This window comes from Ruditapes philippinarum, unplaced genomic scaffold, assembly GCF_026571515.1.
Source record: "Ruditapes philippinarum isolate M1 unplaced genomic scaffold, ASM2657151v2 ctg336_1_1_1_1, whole genome shotgun sequence".
In the NCBI taxonomy this organism is placed as follows: domain Eukaryota; kingdom Metazoa; phylum Mollusca; class Bivalvia; order Venerida; family Veneridae; genus Ruditapes; species Ruditapes philippinarum.
In genome coordinates, this window is record NW_026859998.1 from 287,468 (window position 1) to 312,747 (window position 25,280).

Below are 25,280 nucleotides of genomic sequence, written 5' to 3' on the forward strand. Positions count from 1 at the left end.
CCATTATATTTTTGCATGTAAACTTGTATTTATTTTCCAAAATATATAGAGGATTTTTGCTTGTTTTGCATGTAAGATTGAAATATAATTTCACTGATTGAACACCAGATGTAATATTTTAACGAGTGGCGTAGCCACGAGTGAAAATATAATAGCTGGTGTTCATGAACATTTAACACAGTTACTTGTATAAGGCATCATGATAAACTCCACTGGTTGTGAAAACAAGAACATAGGGCTCATTTCGCATATCATGAAATAATCACTATAAAATTAAAGACTTTGAATGAGTGATGTAAGTTAGTGTGAAAAAAGTTAGTGTGAAAAACATAGCATTGCATAATTTAACCAGTTTCCATCATGTTTGCAAGACAAATCCTCTTGTACAATTTCTTAGTGTCTAAATAGTTTACTGTTATTTGAATTTAATGGTTAACTGTGAGAGTGATAAAGTCAAATATTAAATGCCTTAAGACTGCCATAGCCAAGAAAGACCTTCAATGCGTATATTTTTCGACCTTTGAAATAGTTTTTCCCTGACTTTTCACTGACTTTTCAGGATTTTCATTTTTCACTGACCAAATTTCAAAATTCACTGACAATTCCCTGACCTTGAAAAAATACCCAATTTCCCTGACTTTTCAAGTCCGCTGGCAACCCTGAAGGTGTATGTCTTGTTGTTTCATACTGTTTTGGTGACACTTTTGTTTGTGTCCCTTGTTGTTTTCTCGTCTATGGTAAGTTTCTTCTCTTTTCCCCTAGTTTTATTTCTTTATTTCGCCCCCTCCCCCGAATTTCCTATTCCCTTCTCCTGTGTCCGTTAACTTAGTGGTCCTGTTTCATACTGTTTTGGTGACACTTTTGTTTGTGTCCCTTGTTTTTTTTCGTCTTTGGTAAGTGTCTTCCGTTTGCCCCTAGTTTTATTTCTTTATTTTGCCCCTCCCCGAATTTCCTATCCCCTTCCCCTGTGCTCGTTAACTTAGTGGTCCTATTAATCATTCATTTATTTATTTTCTTTGATTTCCTTCTCAGTTACATTTTAGTGATAAGCCTGACCGTGCTCTCCCTTGCGCCCTTTCCCGTTTTAATTTAGGATCCTCCTGGGCTCCTTGCCAATGGTTCATGTTCCTGGGTCGTGTGGGGTTTGCGTTCATTAAACGCCGCCTTTCCTTGTTCATCTTGTTTATCATATTGTATACATGTATACCGAACCGTAACAAACAGATAATGATTATCAATACAAGTTTCGGCAAGCAAGCAAAGAAATGTAAAGAAACAGAAAAAACTTATCCACATTCATGTATCCACCCTCCAAAAAAAAAACACCAAAAACGCCTGAAACTGCAAAATCGAAACATAAATACACAGGAGTGCCAAAGACGGCTCTGGTAGGTTCAAGTGCTCCCTTTCGCCGGTTTAAACAGAATTGATCACTTAAACATAATAATGTTGAAATTTTTAATCAACATCCACAGATGTGTACATAATACGGCGGTAATCATGGAACTTTCAATGTGACACATTCGAGGTGCCGTTCAACGGGAACTAGATAACATGGAATTTTTAATGGGTATCAGAGGTTTTGGTGCCTTTTGCGACAGTCGTTCCAACATTTCTTCCATCTGTCTTACATTTTTATGCTATTCAACATCTAAATAACGGTCACTAAATTTTCGCTTGCTGTGTTTTTATCATAAACCCCGTCAAATCTGTGTGACAATTGTATTTTACTGAGGACTGTCTGAAATTCCATTTTATAGTTTGAAATTTTTAGATTTTTTTTTCAGAGTTTTAAAGTTATTTTTGGTTGTTTTGAACTTCTTCCCATACACAACCGTCCTCAATTTCTTTTAAAGATAATAAACTAGAAATTGATATGGAGTGTAATATAAATTGAAATTCTTTTTTGCTTCATCATGTATAGTATAATTATAATTCATTAAGATGTACCTACAATTACATTGTATTTTCGTATGTGGGAAATCATGGCAGGGTTATAAAATAAAAAGGTAGTACAGAAATTTCACCTAATGATCACAGATGTAAAAAAAAATCCTACTTAATAATATCTAATTTGACAATTTAAACGGACTTAAATGCAGTATGATCTGACATCGGACATCATAAACTATTTAATTTCTAAGTAAGGTTATCATAATTACCTTTACACATTCTCTTTTTAATGCTGAAATATTTGTGTGTGAATAAAAGAGTTATTCCTGCAATAACTCATATAAATAACATAAACAAATTGTATAATAAAGCTTGGCAAATACAATCGATTGCCGCCGATACCTGTGTTACACCATGGATTTTACCAGTGTTTACAATTTTACCATGACACCGCTTTCCAATATGGCCGCTTTCAATAATTTTCAACGATTAAAAAAATTAAAGTGGAATATTTAGACTTCTGTTCGACTTTGAAGTATGATAATTTGGAACCTTGCATAAAAAACGATTCTCTTTCAGGTAATGTAGACCGTTTCTTTGAAACTTTTCTAGTTTTCGCTCCCAACAACTTCTAATTGGGAAGCGTCCGTGCATAAAAATGCAGTTCGTGGTTGGACTTGGAAAAAGACAGCGCCCGTCCAAAATTATCTCGGTGTCTCTTTGACAAGTCTAATTAGTTGGACTAGTGACCAATCAACATGCCCAACACCTGTGGTAAACACGAGGGCAAATTATTACAGAAAGCTGTATTTACCACAAAATAAGTAAACCTTGGGCACTTTTGTCTGTTTAAATGTGATTGTTGCAAGCAGCAATGTAAATAAAATATTTTTTCAAAATGTTGCAGATCGCGAAATGTGGTTACAAATTAGATTCGCACGACATACTTACTTCTGGATAAGCTGTCGGACTCTAATGGCCACCTGAATATTATCTGAGGCGGCCATATTCAGTTTATCATTGATCTATTTTTCATTGAAAGGATAAATTAAATTAATTAACTTTTTCAAAATATTGTCAATTCAAAACATCGCTTAATCTTTTGATTGGCTAACGCGATATGTATAAAATCCACACTCCGTACCAGACTACTCCGTACCAGACCGTGTACTATCAAACTTTCAGAAAAAAAATCACCAAGTATACAATGGAGCGGAATTTTCAACCGACATACATGTTAAATTCACAACATGTTTTTCTCTGGTGAAATAGGATTTCTATTTAACAGACACAATGTAACATAAAAACCGGTAATGAAATTGTACATAGCCAGGTATATATACGTGAATATACGTACCTGATGATTGCATATATTTCTGTTATTGTCATTTTGTCATATTTTTAGAGGTAATTATTTCATAATCTATGAACGATCTCTATAATATGACGTTATTGTATTCATTTGAACACTAAAATCATATGAATATTTGTAATGGTTAGAAACACACTATAAGGTCAATTTAACAAAAATGAGCAGCAAAATTTCACAGACTTGAGATTTATCAAATCAAATCAAAAATTAACTCAGCAATAAGCGTGTACTGAGCACAACTATATACAGAAGTTAAATTGTCATAAAGTCGTTTGTACAAACGAAAAGTGAGCAGAAGATTAAAATAAAACACAAATGCACGCGTGCACGCGCACACACACATACACACACGCGCACGTGCACGCACACTCACAAAATACCAGTGTCTTTCTATTTGAAAGACTCTGAAAATATATTTCTTATTTTAGATTTTCTTAGACCATTAATTGTAGTCTATATCTTTTACTCATAATTATGAAGACTGTACTATGAAATAACAAACATAACGTATTTAGTGCATGTGCGAATGCAGATATACATGTAATGTTTTAAATATCGCCTGCTCATTGTAGATCACTTTTAATATTTATAGATGTAATTTCATAATGATAAAAAGAGTGAATCTCTCCATTCAATTACGAACAAAAAGATTGATGTACAAATATGTTCCATCACGTTATTATCGGGGTGTTGATTTTGGACGATGAATAATTAATAGAACGGAAATGTTAAAATGCCAGATTAAGTGGCGGGTAATTATCGAGACTGGAGAGTACTGTATTATATCGAGACTTATTATTTTTGACATGAGGCACAATGCATTTAAAGTGAGAAATGCACGTCAACGAATCTAACACGATAAAAAAGAGAGTGTCATATGCTTAAACATCTACTTTTTCTTTAACAATCTATTCAAACTTTTATGAAAATAAAATATGGATACTAACCTTAACGTGTCTTCTTCAAATGTGACAACGATAAACGGCATTATGGATATTGTATTGAGCGCGTCTGCTTCATATGAGACAACAGCAAAAGAGTTGTACAAAAGGGAGGAAGACTATAGTGGTGCTATGATTTTCATTGTTGTAACTCTTTGTGTGTATAGTTTAGGAATCACTGCTTTTGTCGCCGGACATATTTACCGTCGTTCAGAGTCCAAAATCGAGGATATGCAAATTTCAGACTATTTATCGTCGGTGTATACACAGAAATTAGACAGAATTGTCAGGCTGGAACGTATCCGCGCGACGTCTGCGGTATGCCGTCAGTTGTTGCAAGACAAAGACGCTGAAAGCGAGAAACTACCTGAAAACGATGCCCAAGTTAAAGCGATTGAATGTGACAGTGTAATAGACATTAGTTTCTGTGAAAATGTTTCATCACAAAGTGGAAGTGTTGATGATAATAATGTTTCTCCTAAAATAGACAAGAATGAATTGACAGTGCGCAACATGGATGTGTAATCAATGACTTAAATTCATGTGTATCAACGGGCGCCACCCATATTGTTCGTGCTATGCCGTTTGTTGTTATAGAATATCATTGAGTAAGCCCGTATGTGTCCATGGAAATTGAGCACTGGTACTAATTAATGAACACATAAGCAATGTGTGATGACGACATGATGTGTCAGTCTGGCATGGAAAATTAACATAGAATTGTTATAGTTTGGATGCATTTCATATCAAACACACATGTAAAAGTTTTAAAGATAATTTTGGTAAATATATACAAAACAAAGATACAATTTGATATGGTTACAGTTAGTTAATTGCTCGGGAAATGATGTACTCTGTTTGTATACTTCTGTTTTTCTTCTCAAACTTCAACATACATGTAAATAAGAACACTAGTTGGGACTCTAAACTCGTGTAAGAAGCCCCGCAAACTTATGAGTTTTATTCTATGCAAATAAATCATTTCTTACTATATTTGTGGTATACAGACTTTAACTTTTTTACATATGGTGTCATTATATGATGAAAAAATGTTTCATTTACAAACACGCCATTGATCATAATCACAGTGAAACGTACATTATTTTGTTTGTTTTGGTTTGTTGTAAACTCTGTAACGCCAAACGTATCATGAACTAACTCCAGTTAGATAGAAGGAAATTTCAGAATAGATTTGCACTTGGACATAAATCCAAGATTTGCATCCCGTCCGACTCAAACCATACCCGTTTTTTAAAATATTTTTTTTATCTATACCAAGTGGAAATCGCGTTGACAACTTAACTTCACCAAACGGGCTCAGCGCTATGACCTTTGACAAAGCATTGACATTCATGACAATGACGCCATCTTGTTTCATTCTGCTGTTGTACATTATACAATTATAGACTTATGTAGATTATAAGCTACTTAAACATGACATTTATCATAGACCTAGCTACTTTATTGTCTGGTGGCTTTTGTCAAGTAACACTCATTACTTAAATACGTTTATGCATGTAGAAGCAATTACAATACTGGACGCCGTCCGTCCTTTGCGGGACAATCCCAAATATATACAGAATATATATCCCGCCTTTTTTCATAACAAGAGGGCCATGATGGCCCTGAGGTCGCTCACCTGTATATAGGCCTCCCCCCTCCCCCTGGCAGGGCCAATTTTAACCCAAGGGCTTTTATTTGAACAAACTTGGTAGACACCCATAAGAAGATGTTTCATGCTAAACATCTAAGCTCTAGCTCATTGGGTTTTTTCAAAGAAGATTTTTTAAGTTTTTACTATACACATATAGTTAAAAAAATGACACCCCTGGGGCGGGGCCAGTTTTGACCCCAGGGCTTTTATTTGAACAAACTTTGTAGACACTTACTAGAAGATGTTTCATGCTTAATATCTAAACTCTAGCTATTCAGGTTTTTTCACAGAAGAGTTTTAAGTTTTTGCAATACACATATAAGGAAAATCAATGACCCCCGGGGCGGGGCCAATTTTGACCCCAGGGCTTTTATTTGAACAAACTTTGTAGACACTCACTAGAAGATGTTTCATGCTTAATATCTAAACTCTAGCTATTTGGGTTTTTTCAAAGAAGATTTTTAAAGTTTTTGCTATACACATATAAGGAAAATCAATGACCCCCGGGGCGGGGCCAATTTTGACCCCAGGGCTTTTATTTGAACAAACTTTGTAGACACCCATTAGAACATGTTTCATGCTAAATATCTTAGCTCTAGCTCTTTGAGTTCTTTAAAAGAAGATTTTTTAAGTTTTTACTATATGCATATAGGGAAAATCAATGACCCCCTGGGGCGGGGCCAATTTTGACCCCAGGGCTTTTATTTGAACAAACTTGGTAGACACTCACTAGAAAATGTTCCATGCCAAATATCTAAGCTCTAGCTCTTAGAATTTTTTAAAAGAAGATATTTAAAGTTTTTTCTTTCGGTTGCCATGGCAACCAGAGTTCTGCATCGAATTAAATTCTTTGAACAATTTTTAAAGGTGACCACCAAAGGAACATTCCTGTGAAGTTTTGATGAAATTGGCTTAGTGGTTTATGAGGAGATGTCATTTAAAGTAAAAGTTTACGGCCGGACGCCGGACGAAAAGCGATCACAAAAGCTCACCCTGTCACTTTGTGACAGGTGAGCTAAAAAAAACTACGAAAATTGTTCCAAACTAGAAATGTGTCCATAGGACACTGATGCCCCCACACGCCACTGTTCTGTCAATCTTATGACTCTAGGTCAAATATTTTTTGGACTACATGTGCCACAAGTTGAAACTAAAAATCAACAAAGAGCCATAATTCTGTTAAAATTGTTCGCAGCAAAAATTCCTTCCTTTACTACCATCTATACATTAAGGTTGTTAATCCCTGGAAGTTTAAGCAAAATCTGCCATCCGGTTTAAGAGGAGTTGCGTTCACAAAATTTCTACATAGTATATAATGAAAAAATCAACAAAGGGCCATAATTCTGTTAAATTTGGTTGCAGCAAAAATTCCTTCCTTTACTGCCATCAACACATTAAGGTTGTTCATCCCTGGAACTTTAAGCAAAATCTGCCATCCGGTTTAAGAGGAGTTGCATTCACAAAATTTCTACATAGTAGCTAGTGAAAAAATCAACAAAGGGCCATAATTCTGTTAAATTTGGTCGCAGCAAAAATTCCTTCCTTTACTACCATCTACACATTAAGGTTGTTCATCCCTGTAAGTTAGAGCAAAATCTGCCATCCAGTTTAAGAGGAGTTGCGTTCACAAAATTTCTACATAGTATATAATGAAAAAATCAACAAAGGGCCATAATTCTGTTAAATTTGGTCGCAGCAAAAATTCCTTCCTTTACTACCATCTACACATTAAGGTTTTTGTTCATCCCTGTAAGTTTAAGCAAAATCTGCCATCCGGTTTAAGAGGAGTTGTGTTCACAAAATTTCTACATAGTAGCTAGTGAAAAAATCAACAAAGGGCCATAATTCTGTTAAATTTGGTCGCAGCAAAAATTCATTCCTTTACTACCATCTACACATTAAGGTTGTTCATCCCTGTAAGTTTAAGCAAAATCTGACATCCGGTTTAAGAGGAGTTGCGTTCACAAGATTTCGGGACGTACGGACGGACGGACTGACGGACGGACAAGTGCAACGCTATATGCTCCCACATTGTGGGGGCATAAAAAGACCAAGACAGTATTCATGTATTTGTATTTATTTTATTCTTACTCAGATGATAGTAGTATAGCTGCATACAACAAATACAAATCCATACAAGTTTATAAAAGTAAGTTTTGCAAAATGAAGTGTTTGTGCATATAAACAATTTACGTTCACAATAAAGAGAATACTTTACAAATAAATCATGTCTGTAAAAGAAAATTTTAAATATTTTTATCTTATACATGTATAGTCAACAAAAATGGATTGCACCATAATCACCGAAGACACGTCGGCTTATCCATTCAACATATTATGATACTATTTTTAACCTACATTATTAACATATACTGTTCCAGTTTAAACATAACACTTATTTTTTTTTACTAAATTTAAGCAGAATTACCTTTTCTTGACAGAAAAAATCCTCATTAAAATCTAAACAGTTTTGTTTTATACTAATAATTAAAAACAGAACAATTTATTTCTCATTGATAACCAGGTTTTCTTTTTAATGTTAAAGAAATAGATAGATTTTTGTTTATGATTTTTTTTTTTGCAATGACATTGAATCTTTGAGAGAAAAAAGAGATTTTTAAAGACTTAAATATTACTTCTAACTACATGTAAACGTTAGCTGAGAATTAAGAAACCCTGATATTCTGTAATTATTAAAATGTGTACAACTTTTACTTTAAATGCACATCATTCCTCAGAAACAAATAAATTTTCATTTCTTTAGAATGGGGAAATAATGTTTTATATTTAATTTTATAATGTTTAAATAATAGTTTTAGAGCATGCAAGATGCTTTTTACCTGAAGAAAGTAGCGCTAAATGTGAAATAATTTAACATTAAAGTACCAAAATGTAAACAAAGTAGTATTTTGACTTCCATAGAAAATAGTAAGACACTATAATGGTATAAATTGCCAGAAAGCAACAAAAGTAGAAGATGGTTCAAGCCACTGGCCAATGAGTAACTTTATTTTGGAAAATATAGCATGATATATAAAAAAAGCTTTTGAGAAATGAAAATAACTGCATTTCTGAGGGATAATGGGCCTTTAAATAAAAAGTACATTTTGACAAGACAATCTTTTATTGAAAAAAGTCATTCACTTCACAAGTATTCTTTCTAAAATAACTTCTTTATTGCATTATGATTATTAATAATCCTTAGTTCTTATATTATTTCTCCAAACAATTAACCGTACAATAAATTGGAGAAAAATACCAGACTGAAATAAAACAAAATGTGAAATTTGATAAATATCATTCTCTGAATTATTTTTTAAGTAAACAGGATTTTAAATGTAGACATCAGTATACTGTTAAATCATATGAAAGTTCACTAAACTGCATGCCAATCTGGCAGTACACTGGTACCAAAAGGCTTACCCTTATTGCAATTATTTGAAAAAAACATTGAAATAACCTTTCACTCAATCTCCCTGTCCACCAATAAATATATCTTCACCTTAGTGCAATAACTGATTAACTCCTATTAAATTAAGAAGGACTTAACCCGTTACTGCACTAAGGTGACAATGTCATTTACCATATCCAAGCAGATATTTAGAGTATGGAAATATAAAATCTTATTTTAACAAGCAAAAAAAGTCAGAAAAAATTCTTGATAAGCCTTTACCAATTTGTATAAAAAGATTTTTTTTTTAAATTTCAATGTATGTACCATGAACATTATACTTATTTAATGTAAATATTTGATAAGCCATGTTTTTTTTTTGTAAAAAAAACAACAAAACAACATTATGTATCAATCATAGAAAATGAAATTTTTAACAGCACAAAGAAAAAAAACACAACTTTAAAGACGTTCTGACTTCAAACACTAGATTCACGAAACTCTCTTGCACAAACAATATATATTACCAACATGAACAATTTTACAAACAAAAAAGCTCTTTACATGTATTTTTTTATACAAAATTATAAAATATATTTAACAAATGTTGCCTACAAACAATTTTGTGCTTTGATGACCAGTTGTTTCCATCACATTGCCAACAACACAAGTTTATAAAGGTATATTCATAAAATTCAGTAATGATACAATGACTTACAAAAAGTCACAACAACAGTTTTCAAAAATTAATTTGAAATATCAAGAAAAAACCCACTACATTTAAGACTTAAGCAAACATCTATTTAAAAAAGAAATGAAAATTGACCGAAATCAATAATTTATTCCAAATGTCCAATTTCATTTTTTTTCTTAATCAACCACTTCTTAAAGTGTAATATATTCAGATATTGCAGCAGAAGATGTAGAAAATAACCTTAAGTATTTGTAAACACCAAAAAGAACATAAAGTGACAGAAAAACAACTGGTCAATAAAGACACAAAATTATTTTTCAGCCAAGTATAAAAATCATCACATATAGATTACAGAATCTGTAATCATAAAAATATCTTTTTATATATATAAATAATTCAGTTTTCTGAGACCAAATTCAGTTTTTTGTTTATCTACGAAAAATTCAAATACAGGAGTAATTTGTTTTAACATGCAATTCCATTTATTTATTTTACCAAGTTGTTATCCATATTTATAGTATATGTTGAAATGATAAAAAGCAATTTAAAAAAGACCATTCATTTATGGAATATTAGGAAAAGAATTGAAGCGTTCATTATAACAATCATAGTAATGCTATGCCATAAAAATAAACACAATATATATTAATTACTTTAGTTCAATGATACATGTACATATTTAGAAATAAAAATACAACATTAGAATGGAATGAAATATGTACGGCAAAATGGTAACATGGCAAATATTTTCCCCATATAATACAATTAATTCTCAAATATATATTATATTGATTGTTTACATTGTACATTGAACAGAAAAGACAAATGCATATTATGAAGTTTCTTTGTTTCTTTTGTTGTTTATCTCTTCAAGTGGGTGGGGTATATTTAGGGGGGATGAGAACAAGAAGGGGGAGGGGGGCAATTGGGTGGGGTAAATGTACCAGCAGCAGAACAGGCATGGGGTGGGGCTCTATGCATAAAATAATATTTGTATAGTAAAAATACTGTATGGAAGAAAATTTTCACAGATTGACAGCAGTCAAATAAAATATTTATGAAAAAAGAAAATTGAACAACAAGGACTTCAGGTATAGACCTTTAATCTTGAACGATACAGAGAATATTTGAAATCACTAGGCAGATTTGTTACAACACTTAAGGGACATAAAGTTTTTTGAACTTGTCTGAACTTACAACATGAAAATCATATCACTGTCATGTATAATGGAATTTTAAAATGTTCTTTTTGAACATAGTGGAAGTTTCCGAGGAGCTGCATAAATAAATTATCAGTACAATACTAAGTTTATGACACTTTCAAATCTGCTAATATCTTACCCGAGGGACTAACTTATAAATGAACAGTAACACGTAAGATAGTTGCATGCTTTAAGATGTATTTTGAACGGTATTTGTAACTATGAAAGGCAGACTGATTCTAATCAAGTATAATTAAATACAGGTACAAAAATATACATCATTTAAAATGCACATATTGTCACCTCAGAGCAGTAACGGGCTAATTCTTTTAAAAAATATAAGGAGTTAACTGGTTACTGCACTAAGGTGAAAATATACAAGACAGAACCTAATATATTTGTTAATCATATATTAAGTTCAGTCAAAGGTACCTGGCAAAAACCAGCATAGCATAAAGCAACTTGGAAAAAGACGAATATAAAAAATATTTGAAAATACATCTCTTTTTATTTTGAAAAACGTGCTTACACAGTATTTGTATGGTTAACTTTCAATGAAAACGTACTTCAGAAAAATTATTCTAGCATCTAAACTTCAAACCGAATCAACAAAGTCAAGATACTGAACTTAAAAGGTAAGTACCAAGTCAAACCATCCATGTCCATAATGTAAAATCTATTTGGGAATTATGTTTAAAGTGCCTTAACAATGGTAATTGAACGTGTGATAATATGTTAATTCATCATATCTTGGTCTGTAAAAGCAGGGAAGTGATTAAAAAAGATATATATTGAATTTTTCCCTTTTTAACATGTTAAAAATTCAGTTTTATGTATCAAGATTATTTAAATAAAGACGGACTGACGTGCCATTCCTAGTTGATTACCATCTCCCCAAGTTTGACATATTATGCATTAAATTCTTCATTATTAAACATGAAATTAAACATATGTATGAATTAGTCAGTGCAAGTGTGTTTGTGCATAGAAACGTTTCAATTCATTGCAAACTTGAAGCTATAGTAAACAGGAACACCAACAATTTTGAACTTAAAATATTTGACTTATAATCAAACAGTACTGTTTCTCAATCATGAATCTTGAGGAAATTTCATTATATAATTATGATAAATATATATACAGCATTCTATATCCATTCAAAGCAATTTTTTTACCAAAAATTTGTAAACTACTTAAGATATCTGATCAAGAATATGCATAGTGTATGACCAAAAAACATCTCTTCCCCAAATATTCAGTATAAACATTATTACTGAGATATGGGAAGTGAGATATGGGTTAAAAGATATGGGTAGTGAGATATGGGTAATGAAATATGGGTAGTGAGATATTGGTAGTGAAATATATGTAGTGAGATATGGGTAAAAGATATGGGTAGTGAGATATGCACAGTCCTAACAATTTTTTTTTGTCTACACTTAAATTTCCAACAATTGAATGACAAGTTTATAAGCTAGTTTTTATAAACATCAAACAAATGTACACCACATAATAGAAAAAGATGAAGAAAAAGTTTATCATATTTATAGGATTTAAGAAAAAATTGTTGCACGACAGCAACATGACAAAATGAATCTCACAATTGCAACAAAAGGGTTCTAAGAATTGAAAACAATTATGTCGTTTTATACCATATTTTGTTTTATTTTGACAGGACTACATTATTTCTCACTTGTGAGTAGTATTTAAAGCATATATTATAACCTCAGTGCAATGACTGGTTAACTCCTATTACATTTAGATGGACGTAACCAGTTACTGCACTAAGGTGTCAAAATTATATCGAACAGAATCTAAAAAAAAAAACCAGCAGAAATATTATCCCCCCCCACTGCCCTGATCAAATTAAGAAGCGATTCAAACTGAGAAAATATGCATAATTTTTAAACATTTTTCTGATATCCTAACATCTACATTTATCAGAAACACTTGGTGAATATTTTACACAATTTTTTTTTCCTATATATACAAAATAAGCTTAAAAGAAAACTGTACACATTATTTGGTCCAGTTAGAATCACTTTACACAAAAAAAAGATAATAAAAAAGAATTGCAAAACATGAAAACAGGAGCACTTGTATATCTGCATTTAACATTAACATTTCCATTCTAGATACATTTCCTAACTACCATTTGCTAAAAATAGAAATAACATCATCATGTGCAGAGATCTATGCTAAAAATAGAAATTACATCATTATGAGCAAATAAAAAAAAAATCACATCCTGACTTTCTTGAATAACAATACCCATTAGTGGGACACATGAAAATTATCAACGAATATGTAACTTAGGCCAGCAACACTGTACATATAAAGTTTATGCAATTTTTCGAAATTATTTTGTTATGTATGCATTTTTTCTTCATAATAAAACCCTTAAATTGAGTGAAAATAATAATGAAAGTATTTCAAATAACATAACGTTGCATTTCATTGATAACTTTCATACATTGTATTATTTCTTCAATTTCAACTTAAATATCCTTTATGGTTTTATAAAAGAGAGAAATCTCAAAAATTTGTTGTGCTTTTTTTGTGTAATAATAACCTATTTAAATTGAATATAATATCAAAAATTTCCAAGTTAAAATCTTTACATGTTTAGGTTCAATTCAAGGCAAGTTTTAGGAATCAAAAGTCTTGTCAGCCAATATTTTTTTGTTTTTGACAAATTCTACTCCCCACCACCCAAACTCCCCCCCCCCCCAAAAAAAACCCGTCAAGAAACATCACCAAAAACTAATACCCAGAAGTGGCCACGCCTGTCATTTGCTAACATGCAATCCGTTTAATTTCACAAAGTGAGAAAACTCGTCATCCGACTTAAAAATAGTAATATAAAAAAAATCGCAGCATCGCACTTTTACACTACAAGCACTGGAATTAAAATTCCCTACAATCAGAATGTAAGCTGTACAAAATTTTTATCTATGAACACACACATTTTATGCTAGAAGATTTTTACATGTATAAATGTATTATACATGAGTTAAATGTAACTTGTTGCAACAATTTGTATACAATGTACATGGATGTGAGTGAAGATGATATAAAAAATATTTCAACTTCATGTTAGTTTAAAACCCCATCGGATACTTATCTGCTCGGGATGGGTTTGTTACAATGTTCCAATAATCTGATGTCATATATATTAATTACAGATATATTATTCAATAATCTACATATTACATTAATATTCCAGGCAATATCTCACCAGGTTAGATATTGTTTTACATCGCATTGTAATAACAGAGCTTTTCATTCAACAAATTTAATGAGAGAAACAGAAATTAATCTTTCCATCCCTAAATTCTAGGCTTTCTCGCCGATTCTATAGTTAATTACAGCTTTTAAAAGTGGCATTTCAATCAATCAGTTAAAAACAAATCGGCCAATTTGTAATCCAAACTGAGGAGAAACGCAAGTTAAATCAATCAACTATCATAAAATTTGAGAAGTTATACATGTACAGTGAAATGCCTGTGTATACAATGAAATGCTGTAGAAGGGTTCACAGAATGCAGCTCCGGTGCCCATTTCTGGTAGTAGTAGATCACAGTCTAGAATATAGAGGCCAGTGACCAGTCCATACTGGCTATATGTAATACATCAGGTACCGAATGCTGGTTCCTAAAATTTTTCAGCATGTCTCGGCAATTTCTTTTTCATCAATGCCAGATAGTAATTTGTATATAAATATGTATATATATATATATTTATAAAAATATATATACAAGTTTTTAAGCCGACTTTATATGAAGTGTCAAATGGAACCGGCTTGCTTTGTTATTAGCACTCTTCCAGAAAATCTAGCATGATGAACTCATGGGCGATGAAATCTGAAATATAAAATAGTACAATTTATTCACTCCCGTATATTTGTCCTTCACTAGAACCAAAAAACCTAAATATGTTTACAAACCACATTTACATGCTACTTTCCGAAAGAAAGTTAAGTGTAAACAATGGAAGCATTATATCAGGTGAAATGCCAAAATAAAACAAGAGCTGTCGGTAGGACAGCATGCTCGACTATTCTTAGTGCTTGATAGTAAAAAAAAAGCCTGATACAGTTACCTCCTCCTGTTTACAGGTTGGGGTCATGATGGTGAAGAAGTGTGCAAAGTTTCAAAGCCATATGTCAATGGACTTTGAAAATATTTGAACTATTACAAAAACTTTAACGTAAATTCTAAGTCGAAAAAGGGGCATATTTCTGTCAAAATGCTTGATAGAGTTACCTCCTCCTGTTTCCAGGTTGGGGTCATGATGGTGAACAAGTGTGCAAAGTTTCAAAGCCATATGTCAATGGACTTTGAAAATATTTGAACTATTACAAAAACTTTAACGTAAATTCTAAGTCGAAAAAGGGGCATAATTCTGTCAAAATGCTTAATAGAGTTACCTCCTGCTGTCTACAGGTTGGGGTCATAATGGTGAACAAGTGTGCAAAGTTTCAAAGCCATATGTCAATGGACTTTGAAAATATTTGAACTATTACAAAAACTTTAACGTAAATTCTAAGTCGAAAAAGGGGCATAATTCTGTCAAAATGCTTGATAGAGTTACCTCCTCCTGTCTACAGGTTGGGGTCATGATGGTGAACAAGTGTGCAAAGTTTCAAAGCCATATATCAATGGACTTTGAAAATATTTGAACTATTACAAAAACTTTAACGTAAATTCTAAGTCGAAAAAGGGGCATAATTCTGTCAAAATACTTGATAGAGTTACCTCCTCCTGTCTACAGGTTGGGGTCATGATGGTGAACAAGTGTGCAAAGTTTCAAAGCCATATGTCAATGGACTTTGAAAATATTTGAACTATTACAAAAACTTTAACGTAAATTCTAAGTCGAAAAAGGGGCATAATTCTGTCAAAATGCTTGATAGAGTTACCTCCTCCTGTCTACAGGTTGGGGTCATGATGGTGAACAAGTGTGCAAAGTTTCAAAGCCATATGTCAATGGACTTTGAAAATATTTGAACTATTACAAAAACTTTAACATAAGTGGTTACGCCGACGCCGACGCTCGGGTGACTGCAATAGCTCTACTTATTCTTATCGAATAGTCGAGCTAAAAATGTCAATGCAAAAACAAACTTCAATTTCAGATAAAGTTATGTGAATTAATCTCTACAAACCATCAATGATTTTTACTTCATTCTTTAAAGATAAGAAAAGGATAAGTAAAAAATTAGTGGTTTTATATAGAAACATCTGAGCCATATAAAAATAAACAGGTGTAAAGAAAATATTTAATAAACTCAAAAAACGTTTTTTCCGCAAAGCTTTATTGATCGTCAAGCAATTTTCTTGATTGTCGTTCCTTATAATATCCCTTATGGTTCCTTAAAATAATTAATTTTGATATAAACTGGAACATGGAACTGAGCTGCTGCAAATCAAGATAGCCGGTGCTAGTTTCCTACTTTGAAATGTCATCTGGATTCCAGCCCACAGAAATACAGGACAAATGATTTTAAGCAAGTTCTTAGTAAATCAGACGGACAAATCAATGTTCTCTGATATCTTTACAATAAAACATGTACATGTAATACAACAAACCTTGTAAGATGTCTACTATCATCATGTACAGCCATTTCCTGAGCCTTGAAATCATTCAGTTCTTTCCTGATGGCAGCCTGAAACAGAACCATATTCTCATTTTATAATTCATTACAATTAACTGTTTACCAATTACATAAACATACTGTAATTGTTACAGATTTTTTGTTGTTGACAGGTTATATGGCCTAATATAAATGGTTATATAGTGAACAATGGTTCATACTGGACAAAACAGCAATTCAAACAATTCTTTCCTCCCTTTCTCTATCTTTCCCTGATAATATGAAAACATGATTTTTTTTCAGTTGCTTTGGAGTAAAATGCTTTGATACAAATGGTTTAAATTGAGTATAAAAGATTTCTTCAGTCAGTAAGTCAGTCAGTTTAAATTTTCATGTTGCAGAGAAGAAATCTATATGTGAAGCCATTAATGTGAAGGTTAGAAGTGTAATATTACCAGGAATATCCTCAATACCAATAAATATCATAAAATGTCACCAGGGCAGTCTTACTATATATTTCCTCATTTAACGAAACATAAAAAACGCAACAACTTCACCGTTTAACATTTACAGGTTATTTTAATGTAAATGAATACGCAATAACATCTCTTTTTCAGATATAATTGATAATGTGAAACATATATATTTTTTTTTTAAGCCTTATCCAGCTGGAATAAAATTTGCCTATGCCACAAGTATAGAGCCAGGCCAACCTGTATTTCCCTGCAGTCTAACCAGGAAATGTACTATTGGTCAACTACATTTACATTTTCATCTTGACTTACTGTTCTTCTTTTTTTCTTGATTTTTCCTTCCCTCCTATTTTTTTCTTTTGATAATCTTAAAAGCATTAATGTGTATATAAAAAAGGTCTCTGGAAATTGTACATACACTACCAAACACCCATTTTAATGTAATTTTAATGTAATATTATATTTCTACTTTGTGAGAGTCATTTTATTCGTGGAGGTTAAATAAGGGGCTAAATGTATTATAAATTCTGACAAAAAAGGAAGTAAAGAAATTTCAGCCATTACTTAAAAAGCATCTCTAACTGGATTTACCTAGTTGCTGTAAAGTTCAGCGATCTCTTATGTCACTTTTTAATGAGAGTTTGTGGGAAATTTAATACAGAAATCTATAGTGTATAGTATAAATGTAAGATAATAAGGTCTACATTAAACCATACAAAATATATTTGATATTTCTGAAAAATCTTATACAATATGTAAAATTTTGCAGATAATTTTCCTCATTTAAACTGTTTACAAACAGCAATTTTTTCTTTCTTTAAAAATCTGGTTTCAAGTTACCAGTACACTAACGCTGTGAAATGTTGGTCAAATGGCCATTTTTTTAGGTATAACCTGATGAGCAGGATCTCTGGTGTCCCGTAGGGCATTATTTTGTCATAACAGGCACACACATAGAACTACCACTATTCAATTGTCATCTTGATTAACTTTTTGTCTTGAGAATTCGATGTCATTGATAATATTCAAACCAATTATAGTAAATGGGGAAGATTTTCCAAAACAGCATCCTAACTACTCAACGCCAGAGCTCCCTTATATAACACAATCTTTTGAATGTGAATTTTCAAGAAAGAATACAAAAAATAACAAAAATTTCTAAAAACTGAATGATTTTAAAAAGACTAATAACATTTTCAACTAAACACACAGATTTACTATAAATTTCATTAATTTTATATACAGGAAGATTGGAGTATACCTTATCTCTAGGTGTAAGTCTGGTCCACGGTTTGTCCGCCCTTCTGTCATACTCATGTGCATCGGTACATTCAATGTACTCATTGAACTTTATAATCTTTTTTTCTCTTAATTCTTCAATGGTTGGTCTGAAACTTAGCTGTAATATAGAGAATTTTAATGTAATATCATTATTTGTACATAAATATTACCCCAATTTTTTATTTAAAAAATATACTAAACTCATGAATGTCAAAGTAACAGATTTGTTTTCAGAGTGATTGGATTACAATCCACTAGCAGATTCATGGCAAGGCACACCTGGCATGCACATCAGTTAATTATTCAAGTATGATGTCATCTTACTTTAATCTTTCCTGTTTATGTAACTTCAATGTTACATGAAAATGTATAATATAAGCATCTATAAATGATGTTTTGCCCCATGCTTCTATGGCTCTGATCTAAGAACACGGCCCCCTTAAATCCCTGCATGATCATGGATACTACCCATTTTGGCCTACCTACATGCCTTCAAATTAGAAATTTGCATTACTTTTACCACTGTTTGCCAATATTTCTAAATAGTTTAGCCTGGAATCTTCAATCTGCCCTTGGTACCAAATCATATCGGTTACGATTTGATAAATGCTTAATTTAACAGATTACTCCATAATTCAGAATATTTTGGGTTTTCCCAGCTAATCCAAGGGTACAAACAAACTTTAACAGTGACAACTTGGAAAATAAGCACAACAGGTTGACTAATTTATTGTAAATGCTAGTGCATCAGGAAGGTTTGTTTTAACTGGGAGATAAGCTAGGAAATACACACATTTGCCGAATTACAGATTTTATTATTTCCCTCTTACCTAATTGATTTTTGTTTTTATTTAAAAATCAGTTTATATAACTGATGATTTGTCACTCCTTTAAAAATAGAAATAAGACCTCATATTAAAGTGACATTATGCTCATATTTTCATAGTCAAGTTAAGCTGAATTGACTTTATATTTCAAAAGATTGACTGTCAAAATGGTATTTGTCCAACAGTTGATATTGGTAAATTTACGAATAGAATTATAAATCTGCCTTAAATTCAAAAAGACTGCCCCACTCTTTTTATAAACTTATCGTTTCAGGTAAATTCTAATGGATCTTTACAGAAATTTCATTTGGATCTGTGTGTTATTCATTGTTTATACCACTTAATCATTAAATTGAAAGGATTTGTGGCAAAATGTAAACTTATTTTAATCTTATCCGTTCACTCACTATATACCCTTGGATGGGCATAATGTCACTTTAATCATTCAGTCTAAATTTGATCTACTAGTAACAGGATCATAATCAAATTTCATTGAATACATTTGAAGTATTCTGTTGTTTCATAAACAGGTTTTATAAAAACCTTTTCCCAACATACTTTTTTTTACAAATATTAGATATGGAAAGTTACAAAGTTTGCTAAATATAAACAAATCATTGGTGAGTGTAACACCTTCAGCTAATCTGTAAAATGTTGAGTATGAGCATTAAAAATCTTACTTTTCTGATCAAAAGTTTCTTTTTCTCTTCTTTTTCCCTTTTAGCTGTTTCTTCATTGCTTACTACAAAAAAGAAGATTTTTTTTTACATTCATGTATTTAGTATCTCAATTCTACCAAATCTTCTACTGGCTAAGAATTTCTTAAAACTAAAAGCTGGGGATCAGTTTTGTAAACATGTAAGGAACCATCTAATGACACATTACCAAAATCAACCAATCAGAAGCTAGAGTGCTTAGACTGTCTCCAAGGATTTGAGTTTGTTATTAAATTTACACTTGTATATTCATAAAACCAGTTTCAGAAAGAATGATTTATGACACAATCATGAAATCTGAACTTTTAATCCCTAAACAACTTGACAACAGATTCATCATATACCAAACATTTGTGAGAATTTCATTCAATAATAGAATTTGAACAAAAAAACAGTTCATTCTCATTCAACAATATTTTAAGCATATGTTAATAAATAAACATTGGTTAGTATTCTGAGTGGGAGTAAATATGTGCATGAATTGATTTATTTTGCTTAGTTCTGAATCATATAAAAACAGTAAAGGTCATATGGCAGATTTTCAGCTTAATGGGTCAAAAGACGTCAGGTGTAGAGCTTTTCATGCATTATTTCAGTCAAATGATGACATTCAGTTCATAAGCTAGATAGAAAGTTCTGTCACATGAAAGACTCCAAAGTCCCTGACAGGATTCAAACCTGCAGTGGTGAAGGTCAGGTGATTTGAAATCAGAGAGAACTTAACCACTCAGCCATGGAGGTCCTCAAGTTTATAATTTATATTTTATTAAATCAAATAGCCCAGTCATTGTTATAATTGATTTTTACTGACTTTATCATTTAGAATATTCAAGCATCCTGCTTAATATCAACTAAATAAAGTAAAGTCTGATAAATATTTGTACCCAGTGACCTTGTTTATCTTCATATTATTTCCTATGGTTTAAAAGCAGATACCAAAGTGTATTTAATTGACATCATGGCTTCACATCTTCCCTCTCAAAATCAAATATCCAACTTGTAAATTGTTTTTCACACATGTAACATGAGCTTATTCTCAGACAACAAGAATATTTCTTGGAAATTGCTGGTACCATGTTTAATAACTTCCTTGTAATAAACAAACAAGCGGACTTACGGTGCAAAATATTCTTCTGCTCTAGTTCTTCCTGGGAAGGTCGTAGACTTAATCTCCTGTAGAAATAAAGTATAAATATGATCACTTTAATATACAATGACAGAAACAAGCAGTTTTAATACAAACAAAACTTTAAGGAACTCTACGTCCAAAAGCAGAAAAACATGAAATTTGAAATCGTACATAGATCATCTAAAATACATAAACAGTAACTTATTGAAAGACTATTTTCAGAATTTCAATGAAAATTTGTTAAAAGCTTTTAACGCTTTTCATCTTTAGGTAATTTTGTTTCATCTTAAGGATGATCTGAAATTTAACAACACCAACCTACATCAAAATGGTTTAAAAATTTCTAAAAAAAAATTCAGTCCAGTATGGTAAAAAAGCTTTCATTGCAGTCCCTTTACATTCACTCATGTAAGTCAGAAAAATAAATGATCAAAGGTGGGGGGGAGTTGGGAGTTTTCAGGTCTCAAAATTAAACAGGGAGGTTTCAAGATTAAATTGGGTGTTTTTATATTAAATTGGGAATTTCAGATTAAATTGGGAGGTTTCAAGATTAAACAGGAAATTTTGGGATTAAATTTGGAGGTTTCAAGATTAAATTGGGTGTTTTATGATTAATTTAGTTTTGTCCATTGAAATAATAACTATAGTCAGCCACTATTCTAAACAAGAGGAAAGCAGTTGCCTATAAGTTAAGGTGTCTGCCTCTTAACCCAGGGATCATCGGTTTGAGCCCCACTAGTGTTACAACCATGTTTCTTCATATGACACCAGAACTTGTTGTTCCAGGAAGCCGACTCGAAAGTGATTAATATAAGTTGTAAGAACTTCACAATTGAACTTAAATAAATATGTTTAAACTGAACAAAATGTAAAATCACTGTAAGCTGTTCAACTCTTGGTCTACTTGTTTATGGATGGAACAAATTTTTTGTTACCGTATCAGTTTTGATCCGATGGCTTGTCTGTCCTGATGTATTTCATCCTCAGATTTATTTGGAATTATGTTTTTAGCTTCTAATTCTTGCCGTGACGGCCGATTACTTAAAAACCTTGCTAAACTATCTTGTCTTGCGACTTTGGCAGCCAAAGAACCTGAAACAGATATCAATCGATTTCTTTCCTATCAACAGTAGCTGGTGATAGTGGTTTTACCTATGTCAACGGTATAGAATTAGACTGACCTACATTACTATGCAATTTGACTAGACTTTATACTGTTGGATTACTAAATTTCAGTACATTGACGCTAAAATTCTTCAAATTAACCATACAGGACAAGCTTTTTTATACAAATTAAACAGGGTAACACAATATCCTAGAAACATTTTAAACTGAATTATTATACGAAAACTCAGATGATGAAAACTTAAGGAAGGAGCTTATTATAAATATTAGCCGACCCTGTTAATAACAAACATTGTTCAAAATGTTTTTTGTTGAACATTCTAAAACAAGCCATTTTACTTCCTTATTATTCAAATGGGAATATAAAATTATCATTCATACAGAAATATTAAGTAAAACTTTCATGAAATGTTTTCTATATGAAGAGAAGCAACCATCAAGTATAATCACCAACTTCTGAAAGCTAGCTGGATAGCTTCCTCAAATGGCAAAATTCAAATTTCAAAACTTTCACTGTTTAAGCAGCTTTCAATATATACTGTTAAATCCATTTTTGAACACTTGTTGAATTGAAATAGTTGCTTAAATGCCGAGCAAAAAAAAATAAATATAGATATATATATACATACTTGGTGGATCATCATCATCCCTATATTGTATTTCTTCATCATCCGATGATGACTCCTCCCCCGGTGATGATACAGGGTATGGTGGCGGGGGATGCTCCGGTACTGCCTGGGAATGATATGCCGGAGGTGCAGGCAAACTATCAGGATCACTGGCTGCCACACCCCTTTAATACCAAACAAACCTATTTTATGTTTCAAATATAACACAATAGCAACAACAATTTCTAAAAAATTTTAAACAATGCAAGCGTGGGTTGAACACTTCAAGGAATATCTATTTTTTCCAGAGAGCTTAACCAATCTTGATTTGAAATATCTGGAAATTTTTCATTCTTGTTCAGGTACATTTCAGATAAGACATGTCCTGTAATAAAATTGAAACAGTCCATTTTCACTGTACTTTCAGGTTTTTAGATATCAATGAATATTGCAAAAGCTTTTCGCCCAACCCTTTTGTATATTCCGTAAAAGAATTGATGTATATCTATATATGCAATGAATTATTATTAAACTAAACTTCAATATCAATTGTTGACCTTTATTAAGCAGCTAACAGTATCAAATTCATGAGCAGAGCTAAACACTGTCAGCAAAGGTACATAAGTAATGGAAAAAGTTTTTGGGATGTTTTTTTCTTATTAGGCCATACCGAGAGCACACTGATTTAACATTTGTATTCAAATTCTATCAAAACTTGTTATGACAAAATTCACAATCATGAAGTTGAGTTTTCTTTGTTTTAATGAATTCCAAACTGCATACCACTTAAAACAAAATTTACATTTCACCAGTCTTGATGAATTAATGTTGTAATGTCTTTAATGTGATATTTATAATGAATGAATGAATAAATAAATAAATAAATACTGCATATCAATGTCAAACCACCCTCCTATAATGTTTATCAAGATAATTTATGAATGTTAATTATAAATTCTAAATAAATACCACCAGCCAGTTTTGTTCTACATAGATGCTGTGATTTTATTTTTTTTATATTACAATGCAAATTTGCAAAGGGCCAAAACTTTCAAGTCAAATAACATTTATTTGAAAAATTGGGAAAAATCAAAATAAAACCTATGAAAGAAACCATTCACTTTTAGTTAGTTTATAGTGACCATTTATGGCTTACAAAGTTGTCAAGTGTAGATATAAAGACTATGATGAGGAGTTTTTAACAGTTTGGTAAAAATTGGAAGAAGATATTTACAGCTACACAATAAAACACCACAAAAATCAACAACAACAACAACAAACATAAAGACATTGACTAGAACATTAAAAGACAATATTTTAAGAGCCAAAGACAACTTATGACACGGTAGAAGAATGAGTTTTTTGTAAATGATATTAACTCTATCAATGACATAATAAATTGATTTTGTCTAGGTGTGGCCATGAATTTTTTTTTTAAATTTATTAGTATTAACGTTGCCATGACAACAGAAAATATACATACCTGAGAAGTGTGATCCTTGGTTTTGGTCTGGGAGGACCTTGATTCACAGGTGTTGCTTTGGGTGAGGGCATAGCATTATTTGCTGACTCTGGGGGTACATTATCCTGTGCCCCAGGGGTACTAAAGTTAGTTTGTACACTAGATTGTACATTATCTCCAGCTACATTACTAGTCTGTAGAGTTCTAGAATTCACACTGACTGGAGTCTTTTTTAAAGCACTTTTTTTTGGCTGTTTATTTAAGTTTGGTTCCGAGATCTCCGCTTCATAAACACGAGGAGTTTTTAAAACCTGGCGGGGCTCGGGTTCGGGCTCCTCCTCGCTACTCTCCTCTTCTGACTCTTCACCTAGTGAGGTAAAAATAGTTTACAGATTCATGTTTATATAGCTGCGTCACAACAAAACCAACATAGTGCGTATGCAACCAGCTAGGATCCAGACCAGCCTGCATGTCGCACAGTCTGATCAGGATCCATGCTGTTCGTTATCAGTTTCTCTACTTGTAATAGAGTTGGTAAGTGAACAGCATGGATCCTGATCTGACTGCGTGGATGCGCAGGCTGATCTGGATCCATGCTGGTCGCAAACGCACTTTGTTGGTTTTGTTGTGACGAGGCTCATAATCATTTTAGCCTATTTCTCCATATTTTATTGACATACAGGCAATAAATATTGTGAAATAATGCTCAATGACCTGTATAGTTAAAAGCAATTTTGTGTTATACAATGTTTACACTGCAAACTTATTTTTTTATTCATATTGATATATATATATATGTTACCAGAGAGAAAATAATAGAAATACTAAAAGTATCATGTGTCAATGTTCTAACTTCATGAATGTAACATCATGAATCCCCTTAATAAAAGATTTTACATTAACCCTTTCAATGCTA

General features: G+C 32.0%; 2 protein-coding genes across 10 annotated transcripts in view; both read right to left on the reverse strand.

Moving 5' to 3' along the window:
• LOC132758583 (centromere-associated protein E-like) overlaps positions 1-2,997 on the reverse strand; it is a 45,300-nt gene extending 42,303 nt beyond the window's left edge. The window contains exon 1 of the mRNA XM_060750272.1: positions 2,845-2,997. Coding sequence (XP_060606255.1) covers positions 2,845-2,900 — 56 coding nt within the window. The 5' untranslated portion in view covers positions 2,901-2,997. The remainder of the gene's footprint in view (positions 1-2,844) is intronic.
• A 4,924-nt stretch (positions 2,998-7,921) lies between these two features.
• Positions 7,922-25,280, reverse strand: part of LOC132758578 (phosphatase and actin regulator 4B-like) — a 79,714-nt gene continuing 62,355 nt past the window's right edge. For all 9 annotated transcript variants that reach the window (XM_060750259.1, XM_060750264.1, XM_060750260.1 and 6 more), the window contains 8 exons: positions 24,386-24,731; positions 22,924-23,087; positions 22,105-22,261; positions 21,158-21,213; positions 20,005-20,066; positions 18,478-18,615; positions 16,739-16,815; positions 7,922-15,010 (listed from right to left, as the gene is read on the reverse strand). In XM_060750259.1, coding sequence (XP_060606242.1) covers positions 14,995-15,010; positions 16,739-16,815; positions 18,478-18,615; positions 20,005-20,066; positions 21,158-21,213; positions 22,105-22,261; positions 22,924-23,087; positions 24,386-24,731 — 1,016 coding nt within the window. In that variant the 3' untranslated portion in view covers positions 7,922-14,994. The remainder of the gene's footprint in view (positions 15,011-16,738; positions 16,816-18,477; positions 18,616-20,004; positions 20,067-21,157; positions 21,214-22,104; positions 22,262-22,923; positions 23,088-24,385; positions 24,732-25,280) is intronic.